Source organism: Gavia stellata, chromosome 3 (genome assembly GCF_030936135.1).
Source record: "Gavia stellata isolate bGavSte3 chromosome 3, bGavSte3.hap2, whole genome shotgun sequence".
Taxonomy (NCBI): domain Eukaryota; kingdom Metazoa; phylum Chordata; class Aves; order Gaviiformes; family Gaviidae; genus Gavia; species Gavia stellata.
Window position 1 is genome coordinate 35077425 of NC_082596.1, and position 11026 is coordinate 35088450.

Genomic DNA, 11026 nt, shown 5'->3' on the forward strand with positions numbered 1-11026 from the left:
GATGTTCTCCAATTACAGTAATTGCAAAATGCAGTGTGTGACTAGGTGCCAAGAAATACCAGGCTGAAATGCATTGCTACCTATCAAGCTGGGAACCTAAACACTTTTCAGTACAGCAAAGGCACAAGCATGGAATGAGGATCTCACATGAGCTATTTGACTTCTTCATTTGTTTGGGAAATTATGTATGAAATCAAGGAATGAACACTAAAAGAACAGTTTAAAATATAATGCATTATAAATTCATTAATCAAAATCGCTTTTGTAAATTTTATTCTTGGTGGTTCCTTTTATTTTGCAGAGTACAACAGTTTGGAATCTAAAGGAACTAACAACTTCTACTATCCAAATAATGATGACTATTTTTAAAGTGTTGACCATGATAACCATGAAAGAAAAAAATCTCAGTTTTCATTAATATGTTCAGATTTATTAAGGTGCAATGTTGGCAATGAAATTATCAGGGAAAAAAAAGTTTTTGCAAATTCAGTCCATGATACACAAATAACACTTATTAAAAAAAAGAATCAAGAGGTTAGAAAGTTGTAGGGTTATGGTGCCTAAACCAAGTTTTTCCAGTTTTATTAACACTTTACAATCTAGTAAGAATTTATTAATAATGCAATAAACCCCTTTCTAGCTGAATAACATATTGTAAGGCCTTCCACATCAATCCAGTCTGAACAAACCAATGTACTGATTTCCCAATTTGGTCACAGTCTCTTGTATGATACTTATTTAAGGGTGGGATTGATGGCAGTAGAGTGCATCAAGTTGTCTAAAGTCAATCCGCCAAAAAACGATTTTAACCACAGAAAGAATGTATTGCCTAATATATTCCAAGATTATTACAAACATCAACAAGTGTATGACAAAGCACGATGGTTCCCAGTTTTATCTTAGAGGCTAGGTCTTTGCCAAGGAAGGCTGGGCAGGCACCGACAGGTCCATCACAGTGAAGGAGTAGGCAGGGACACCAGAGCAGCTGCAGAGCAGCAGAGCCACAACAGCACGCTGCTCTGGTCAGACTGACTACTGCCAGCAGCAGCTGACTTCAGTTTTCAGTGCCAGCTCAGATATCTCTTCCATACATATGTACCCCAAGTGCATACATGGTGTGAAGGCCACGCTGGTGTCAATGGCCCAGCGTAGGACATGCTGAAAGCATGATATTTTATACAATGCTCTGATAAGTGTTGTTTGGGTGCTTTGGAAGGGCAGCAGGGAAACATCATCCCTCTCAGCTCTCTTTCCAGTGCTGTTAAATTCTTGTGCACACCAAAACCAAAACGTTCCTTACGCCTTTCTTTACTAGGAAACAATGTGTACAGCATATGGCAGGATAAACATATATACAGCATGCATCTGCCATACATTTTCATAACAAACTGCTCATCATAACCTCAAGAAAGATTTTATTTTTTTCTATTGAATTCATAATCATGACAATTCAAAAACTCTCTCCGCATTGAAGGAAGAGGTCTGGGAAAGAATGATCTAACATGCAGTCATAAGGTCATATAAGGCCACTGCAGAGGAATTAACTGAATTTGTTGGACTGCAGTTCCCTACAGAGGAGCTTACACAGGTTCTCACGCCAGAATCCTTCTATGCTAAAAAAGATACAGAAGGCGAGCTGGAGCATCCATATCAGACTTAAGAAACATCAGATGAAACTGAAAATGTTAACAGTATCAAATTGCCAGGACCAGACAATATCCTTCAAGAATCTGGAAGAACTTGATCATGAAACTTCTGAATTACTGTGTGGTACACAACCTCTCTTAAAATGGCCTCATCACCACAGTAACAAAGAACAGCGCGTGGGTGTTAATATTTTAAAAAGCTTCCAGTAGATCCTGAGAAACTGCAGACTAAAGACTAACTTCCATTGGGATGATTTCATAGGGCAAGTTAGAAAACATAGTAAATATACAGATAACATGAATTCGTCCCAAATATATTAGACTTTGAAGGTGTCAACAACATGTGGAAAAGGGTTAAGCACAGTTAAGCTTTCCACAAAGTTCCCAACTTATTTAAAAATTAATAAATGAATAAAATTAAGCTATCATGAGATAAAAGTGATAAAAGATAGAAAACAAATTTAAGAATACAAAATCATTTTTCAAATTCCCTGCAAGATGTGTCCATGGTCTTCTGCTGTATACCTTCTTCACAACAGCCCAAGAAAAGGGAATGCAAGAAGGTATTAACTACTTAAGGTAGTTAAAAACAAGGTAGGAAAATAAAAGATAGAGATAGGAGACTCACTAATACTAAGTGATTGGAAGACAAAATGACAGATAGCATGCAATGTGAACACATGCTAAATAATGAGGACATAGCTGGAGATTACAGCCAACTATACATACACTGTAGTGTAGTAAATGACCTCTTAGCACACTGGAAAGATCTTGGAGCCATTGTGAATAGCTCTATGAAAATGGCAGCTTTAGTTTAGCCACAGTCAAAAAGTAAAAGAATGTTAGATTAGGAAGCAAAAAAAAAAAGAAAAAATACAACTATATCAATTTTCAGTATGCTGTAACTATCAATGGTCTGGTTTGTTCCCTTTGAATTAAAAGGCGAACATAGCTGATAGAGAAGGAAGCAAAATGGAATAGCTTTTCAGTCAGAACAGTTTTCAAGAAGGGGAGTAGGACTCTTCACCTGAAGAAGATGTGACCCCTGAGGAAATTATTTCTCACAATAGAGAAAAAAAAGGCATCAAATAAAAGAACATGTTTAAAGCAAAAAAGTACTTTTTCATACAGTGCATAATTAAATGTATAGAGCTCTGCAACTTGATGCCATGGATTCAAAGAATACAAGTGGAGTCAAAAGCACTCAGATTCATTAAAGAAAATTCCAAGACTATTGGACACAAAACGTACAACAGCAGATTTAGGAAGTCCCTAAGCTGCTGTTTGCTGGAAGCTGGGGGGATTCATTGCAGAAGTTTCTCTATTCACATGCTCTGTTCTTATCCTCTTACCCTAGGAATCCATTACTGCTCACCACCAAAGCCACAGTACTTGGGAAGATGAACTTTTCATCTGGTAAGTTCAGCCAGACAACCATGAGAACATTCCGTTCATTCAACATATCTACTGTGAATCTTACTGCAGCTACTAACTTTAGGTCTCTGAACTGTGATAGCCCAGTACACTTTTTCTTTTTCAAGGCATAAAAAGGCTGTACAGAAAATCAGTAATTCAACCTTTTTGTTTTCTTATAAGATCTTATATGCTGAACACCATCCTCAAAAACTTTTCTCCTCTGCACAACTTAAACCAAAATGTGGCATTAGCCCTACGGTTCTCTCTCTTATTCATCACTCCCATTCCTTAGCTATGCATTCCCACTCTCTTTTATCAGCACTGGTATTCATCTGATTCAGCCATGTAGGGAGCCAGTTTCATGACTGAAACTGGAAACAAAATTAAATTAAAAAAATAAAATCTGATTCTTTAAGTACTTGGATCAATCTCATCAACTCAGATACATGCCAGTGGCAGGAGCAGGACAGAGGCATTTCAGCCAGAGCCACCTGGTAGGTTAGCTTAGTTGTTACACACTAACAGTGCAATGAGAGCATGCAGCCCCTACATACCTTCTCCCAGTTCCAAGGACTCTTGGAGATCTTAAACTTCTCAACTATACAACAGACTTCTAGAGAGAACGGTGTAACAGTGAGGTACCTGGACCTTGATCACCTCCATTCAGATTCAGTAAGACTTAAAACTTCACTTCCACAAGCAGAGCTAGCTCTATTTACATGGAGAGGTTTTACTAGTACATGGGGCAGCTTACAGCGACATGACTGTACCCATAGCAGATTTTTTTTTTGCCAGCATGTCTATACTAATAAAACACCCTAAAAGTAGACAAAAGTATTTCAGCTGTACTTATCTAGCTCACTAAACATCTGGCAAACATTTAGATGGATTGTTTCCCTATTCTGGAGCACTGGAACTCACCGTTGGTAATACCCAATGTATCACATTGCAAGGATTTTTTTTTAGTGTATGGGTCCTTTTGCTGAAAGTTTTTTTTAATTAAACATCCCCATTTATCCCCAATCCTTTATTTTATAAAAAACAGCCAAGTACAGTTTTAATTCTATCAATACTTGGGTGTTTGAACTTTCTGTCATTCACAAAACTGATCTAGAGGTCACAGACCCTTGGTAAACCAGATCTAACAGTGCTTATTTCTTTATCGGGAAAAGTGGAACTTGCCCAGCCTATTATTAATATGCATCTAGAAAAGCAAAGTGACTATTTAGTGTCAAAACAGGCATTTGTTTTAATTTTGGACAAAAAGCTGGCAGTAATAGTAAGACAGCTATATCTGTCAGAAGTTATGAAATGATAGAATGGAGTTTGCCTCTAATTTATTTCTTGCATATATGCACTATGATAATGAGCAGATATTAGTTTTTCCAAAGGAATCTCTTTGCACAGAACAAATCACACTTCCTTAATGAGCTATCATTTATTGCTCCTTCTTTGCTGTTCAATCTGTGGCTCCACACCAATTTACAATTTTGTACTCAAATTTTGCTGTTATTAACGAATATACCAGCCCTGATTACTTTATGACACTTCGTATAGAAAAGACAGTGGACAATCACAAACTGTATCATAAAAATGTATGTGCAAACAATCAGAAATCCTGTCATTTACTCCTTCTGTTCAAGCAGCCAAGGGCTCCCACTGTCTCCTAAACCACCCTCTCCGGGTTCCCAGTATTGACCCCTGCCTGCTTCTGCCAGGTTCAATCTCCCTTCCCACTTACTCCCAGGCTTAGTCTTTTTAAAGAGCCTCTTAGCAAATTTATGTGCTCTTGACCTCCCTCCATAAACTCCTGCCCCCAATTTTTCTCTGCCCAGATAGTCACAGTTCTTCCCTTAACCACATTTATTCATCAAATGCTCTTTTCTTTCATACTACTGATTTCTCAACACCTTCTTGACCAGACTCTCAGCCTCTCTCCATGCCCTTCTCGTGGGTCCCTGGGTCCCTGAACATGTATCCATCCCTTTGACTAGACCCTTTACACAGACCCTTTGCATTCTCAAATCCCAAACTCTTGCCCATCCCAATCCCTGACTCCCTTAGATATTACGCCAAAAATCAAATCCCACTCTTGAAAGTTGCTGTCCCATTCTGAATAACAGGACATAAGAATATCTCCTTAACATTCAAGTTGGGTAATCTCTTTTCCATGCTACTTTTACTCTGCGTCAGGGGTCATTGAGGAGCACAGGAAAAAGCAACAACAAAACCAAAGAAACTTGTTCCAGATGTACCTAACACAAAGTCTAGGCCAAAGTGTGTGCAGTGCAGGAGGAATCTTTGAAGAACACAGCTGTCAAAAACGTAGCTCCAATGAGTATATCCAAATTCTTCTTTTCAAGATATGTAACACAGGCAAATGTAGAATGGCATTAGGAATGAAAAAGGCACATAACTAAAAATCAAAGCTACCCTTTTGTAGAGTCTCGGGAAAAAGTTTTGCAGTATTTTAACATGGGAAAACAATACAGTCTTCCCTATTCTCACTTTACAAAAAGGCTGGGCAGCTTTTTTTTATGTTTTCCAGAAATAAATCAATCTGACTTACTGGGAACAAAAAGGTAACCTATATTATAACACGGTCTGAAATATTCACAACAAAAAAAGTTTAAGGATATGTGCAGACAATTGTAACTGAAAGGGTTAAAGGAGTTTCAGATATTATCATCCCTTTGTTTGGAGATGGAGCGTGGTAAGTAATTCTCTGATGGCTCTTAGTCTAATATAGTAACACTCATTTAGGTAAACTTAAGTCAAACTACCTTTATTGATGGTTTAACCAAGCATGATTTCTCCAGGACACATATATGCTCAGTTCAATCAGATGTCCAAGCTGAGAGACATCACTCCAAGCTGGGAAAGATAACTGCATCTTGAAATGTGTTAATATGATCCTCTGTCATAACGTTACAAGGGAAAGTTTCAGGAAACCTGTGTAATATTTAGTATAAACAATCCAACCTATAGTAATGCTATTTCTCTGGTGCCTGAACAGATAAACAAATAATACAGAGTGTTGCCAGAGGAAAAAGATTTGAGCTTTTCAGCAGCAATAAGAATACAGAAAAAAAGTTGCCCATTCTTGTCAGACCTCTGGACTTAAAAGCTCTAATGACTTGATCTGATCTAGTTAGCAAGGAGAGATATAGTTAGTTTTGAACTATGGCATAAAATCAAAGCTCAAAAACATGGGAGATTTAAGTCTACTAATAACAAACCAAACATAGAGGCTTCTTAAGGGAAAAACAAAGAGAAACTACGTGTTACATTATTAATCTATTAGACATAGGAACATACAGGTCTCCAGCCTAGTAGCACATGCCAACTTAAATAGACAACTTTCTTGTTATAGACAACTTTCTTGCTCATAAATTCCATCCAGCCTAGAAGCATGGGACAGAATCCATGTTATTTTGAAACTTCATAGTTCAGTACTCTTCTTAGATGGTAACTTCTTAGGCCACAATCAACCATTTTAAGTAATGCAATTTTGAAAGTTGGCCCCTTACACTGAGGAATTGCCATGTATATTCAGGAAAGCTGTGAGAGATTAAACCCATTAATATCAGTAGAACATGACACTTGATCCACAAACAGGCATTTTTATCTCAGTTCATGCCTGTACAAAAAAAAAAAAGACAAACAAGTAACAAGTAAATGAGAAAACAAGCAAGCTAACACTGAAAGTATGTTGGTTCATAAAATGACAGTAACTAGTCTAAGAACATTTCTTTCTGCATGTCGCTATCAGTTTTTCCTTACCATATATTCCATATTGGAAGCTGGTGGATACACCTGACCCCGTAATTTATTATGAAGATCCAAGATACTTTGCATATCACTGTCTGTGATAGCCCTTTTCCCTCTCTGCTTGGCGATCCACCACTCACCATCTTCATCCATGTACTTTTCCAAAAGTTCCTCTAAGAGCGTGGCATTGGGAAGAACCATTGCAGAAACTGCTTGAGTTATGAATAGCAAGGTAGTTACTCTGAGCCATTCCTGTACTACATACTTCATGATGAATGATCTCAAAATGCACAGGAGTTAGCTCCAAGACAAAGTCTTTCTTCCAGGTCTGTTGGCTGTAAATGCATAAGAGAGAGTAATGTAATTTGGAGGTTGAACTACTGGCCTGTATGAACTTACTAAGCAACAAAAGTAAAATTAGTTCGTACAGGGTTTGCCACTGTTGTTTTAGGGGGAGAAACTAGCATGCTAATTTTTTTTTTTTTTTTTACTCTAGTAGGTATACACTGTTGCTTTGGGAAGATAGCTTATCTTCAACCTTATGAACTCCAGTTTGTTCAAGTGGTTTTATGTAGTACACTGGCATGCACATTTTGCTGCCTGCATGCAAGAAAGCATGCTTTTCTTATCTACTTAAAAGAAGCCAGACATCAGTGAAGATTAGACTGTAGATAAGGTCTTCCAGTATTGGAATTTAAGAAGAAAAAAGTTAAAAGGCTTGCATTCATTGCCAAAATGAACTGAAAAACACAATGAAGTTGATATGAAATATCCCCTCTTGGTGCATTTCAAAATACAACTTTGATTAAATCTTTTGTTTCATGTTTTCCAAAAACCTAATAAAACTAAAGTTATTCAACTCGGCCAAGAAAATGAGGGGAGGTGGGGTTCTATTCTATTCACCAAACAAAGGAAAGCATAGATAACGCTGAGAAAAAGTAGTACCACTTCCAAGAATACAACATTGCAACACCGCCTGTTACATGACCGAGTGCTTTAGGTAGGAAAGACACGGTCACTCCCTCACCCCGGGTGACAACGCGTGAACGCCGCCACACCGACCGCGCTGCACCCAGCCACTGGGAGGGAAACAAAAAGAGGCGAAGGGGGCAGAACCGGGCTCTCCCCAGCGCGCCGCCGCCCCCCGCAACCGGCGGCCCGGCCCCGCTCTCCGTGGGGCAGCCGGCCCCGCGGAGCCCCTCCCCAACCGGAGCGCCCCGCGGCCGCCGGGGCCTGGACGACGCCGGCCCCCGGCCCCCCGCCCGCCGCGGGGTGGATGCTGCGGGGAGCCGCCGGGCGCCCCCCAGTAACGCCCTTACCCCTCCGGCGGCGGCTGCCTCCTCTCTCCGCAGCCAGCTTCGCTCTGCTGCCCACCTTCTCGCCAGGCCCGCGTCAGGGCCGGGGGGCGCAGGCACGGCCTCACCCCGCTCGCTGCGGCGGTCAGCCGCGGTGGGAGCGGCGCGGCGGGTGCGGACGTGTCCAGCCGCAGAGCCGCGGCGAGGGGCTGCCGCTGAGCGCGCCACCGCCGCCGCCTCCTCCCCCGCCCCTGCCGGCCTCCGGGTCGTCGTCGCCTCCGCCCCGAGGAGCTCCGCACTTCTCCTTCTGGCTCCCGCCCCGCCGGGCATTTATCGCGGACGGCGGTGACGTGGGGCGGACACCCCTCCCCAGAACCCCGCGGGGCGGGACGCGCCGCGCTTCGGGCACCGCGCCCGCCTCCGACCCCGGCCCGGCCCCGGCCCCGGCGCCCGCGCCCGCGCCCACACCCACACTGCCCGCTCTCGCCCGGGCGGGCGCGGGAACTGCTGGGGGCGGCGGAGCCCGCACCAGCTCCCCGGGCGGTGCCTCGAGTCCTGCGGGCAGCAAGGGTTGGCGGGGCCCTCTGCCTCCTGCCAGAAGCTGGCCTGGGTCCTGCAAAAGCTATCGCCCAGAAAAGGTCGAGGGGGGCCCGTCCCCTGCCGCCTCCATCCGTTGCTAGCTGGCAAGAGGATGCTAAGCCAGCCTGCTCCTGCTGAAACACAGCAAAGCGAAAAAGATGGGTGTTCACACATGAGCTCCACAAAAGTCCAGAACGTGTGAATGTGGCAGGAGGTATCAGGGCAGGAATTTTACTGCGGATTCAGACCAGCCGTGTGAGACTTCTCCTTACGAAGTAGAATTCAAAAGCTTGTAACTACTCATTTCTGTTTCCGGCAAGACTAGGCATCAAATATGTACTTCTTTGTTGTATTTGTATCAAAATCTGCTAGCCTGAGTTTTTTATGCAAGCTGGTTGGGACAATGTTTCATTTATTTAGTATAATTTGGTGCATTGAGCTCATGGCAGGATTGACCAGCTTCCAGCCTTCACAGGACTGCTGTACCAGCTTGCAAAGGTTTTCTGTATTTTCATTTTCAGAAACTGAGAGGCTGAGGTTAAAATTCATCAGAATCCAGCTGGCTTCAGACCGGCTCTGTAAATGCTTCCAAATTTCATGGGCCCAAGAGAAACAATGCCGTGCAAGTAACACACTGCTTCTTATTGTACTCTCTCTTTCTGTTTTAGTTATAATTTCCCTAAAGACTTTGAAACTAAACTGGCTTGCAGGATGCTAGAAGTACTCTGTTATTTACGTACGGTGATACGCAAAAATTGTTATGCTCTATATTGGTTGATCTTTATGACTCTTTCTTTGCAATGCTGGGAAGTGGACTTCTGCACTTAAGTATCAGGCACTGAACTTTTTTCCTAGCAAAACTGTGTGAGGTAAAATGCCACTGTGCAGCTGGATACACAGACTAGATGTGAGTTTTTTCAAGGTTAATGCACCACGATGGCTTAACATCGGACATTTTTGGTACGAAAGAATGAGCTTTACTTATAGTGTGATCATTCAAAAGAGTTTGAAGAGAGGGGAAGGAAACAAAAAATTAGAAGAACTTGATACAGTCTAAACGTCTAATCTGGATTTTTGTAGCACCCACATCCCATTTGTCTTGCTAGATGGACTTCCATCCTCTTTAAACCTATGGAGGCCAAGACATAGACTCTTTATCATTGAGGCATAGCTTCACCATCATCACCTAATAAAGACTATGTGTCATACCAAGCCATTTATTCTGTGTACAGGCACAAGTGCTATTTCACTATAAAGCAGCAGGAAAGTTTTACTCTTATAGCCATTAATGGTCGCACACAAGAAACTGAAAATTCTAAAGGAGTGAAGATATTTATGAGGTTCCCATCAATCATTGGAAAGCACAGTAGCTGCCCCTTTCCGTCAGCATTGGACATCTGCTGGGCTTCAAATAGAGTATAGCTCAAACATCACCTTCCATCTTTCATTTTGAGTATTCATCATACTTTCTAGAAAGCACTTGATCATATTTGGTCTTGGTCAGATTGCAGACCTTTTTATATTGTAATGCAGATTTTAGATTCTATAAAATAAACACTAATAGAAAAAGAGCTAGACCTCACTGAAACGGATTTTTTTTTGTTTATCAATTAATTTATCAGCAAGTGAATAAACCCTTTACACTCTGTGACTGTGCCCTTTGTATTGGTTTATGGCTGTATGAATTGTGACCATGTGAGAGTGTTGTGACTTTGACAAATGATATTTTGACTTATCCACTAATTTTGTGTATGTAATTAAACGTAATTGCCTGGATCTGTTGTCTTAATCAACTTGGGGGAAACCTTTTTCTCCTTTTTTGTTATTCTGGATTGGTTTAAACTTCTGACACTGAGGATATAACTGCCATCCATAATTTAAATTTTTTATAATAAACAGTTAAGCACCGTTACATCTCCTGAAACTAAAACTAACTATCCTCCCTTCCTAAAGACACATGCAGACAGAGCATATGCAGACAGACAAATTCAGTAACTGTTTTCTGAATAGCTGTAGCAGCAGCAACAATTGCAACAAAAAAATCCACTTGAAAGAAATCAGTAAGGGGTCACCAGGTACATGCTGGACAAGCACTGAGAATATGGCACTGAGAAAATCCTAGAAAGGAAGATTTTTAGCCTCAACTTTGGCTAAAAAATGATTTAAAGTTTGAGGGAAAGAGTATCTTCTGCTGTTTGAGTCTTCCCGGGTTCAAGAGACAGAATTCCAGCAGTCATTGTAAATAAACAAGGGCCTGAATGAAAGATACTTTACTTCATCATCAATTTGTTTTCCTAATAGAAATAATACACAGGGCCC

The 11026-nt window shown here is 41.3% G+C and overlaps 1 protein-coding gene across 1 annotated transcript in view; it reads right to left on the reverse strand.

Annotated features, from left to right (window-relative positions):
• CRISPLD1 (cysteine rich secretory protein LCCL domain containing 1) overlaps nucleotides 1-8175 on the reverse strand; it is a 48727-nt gene extending 40552 nt beyond the window's left edge. Inside the window, exons 1-2 of the mRNA XM_059836228.1 lie at nucleotides 8153-8175; nucleotides 6846-7168 (exon numbers count right to left, since the gene is read on the reverse strand). Coding sequence (XP_059692211.1) covers nucleotides 6846-7103 — 258 coding nt within the window. The 5' untranslated portion in view covers nucleotides 7104-7168; nucleotides 8153-8175. The remainder of the gene's footprint in view (nucleotides 1-6845; nucleotides 7169-8152) is intronic.
• Nucleotides 8176-11026: the final 2851 nt, after the last annotated feature.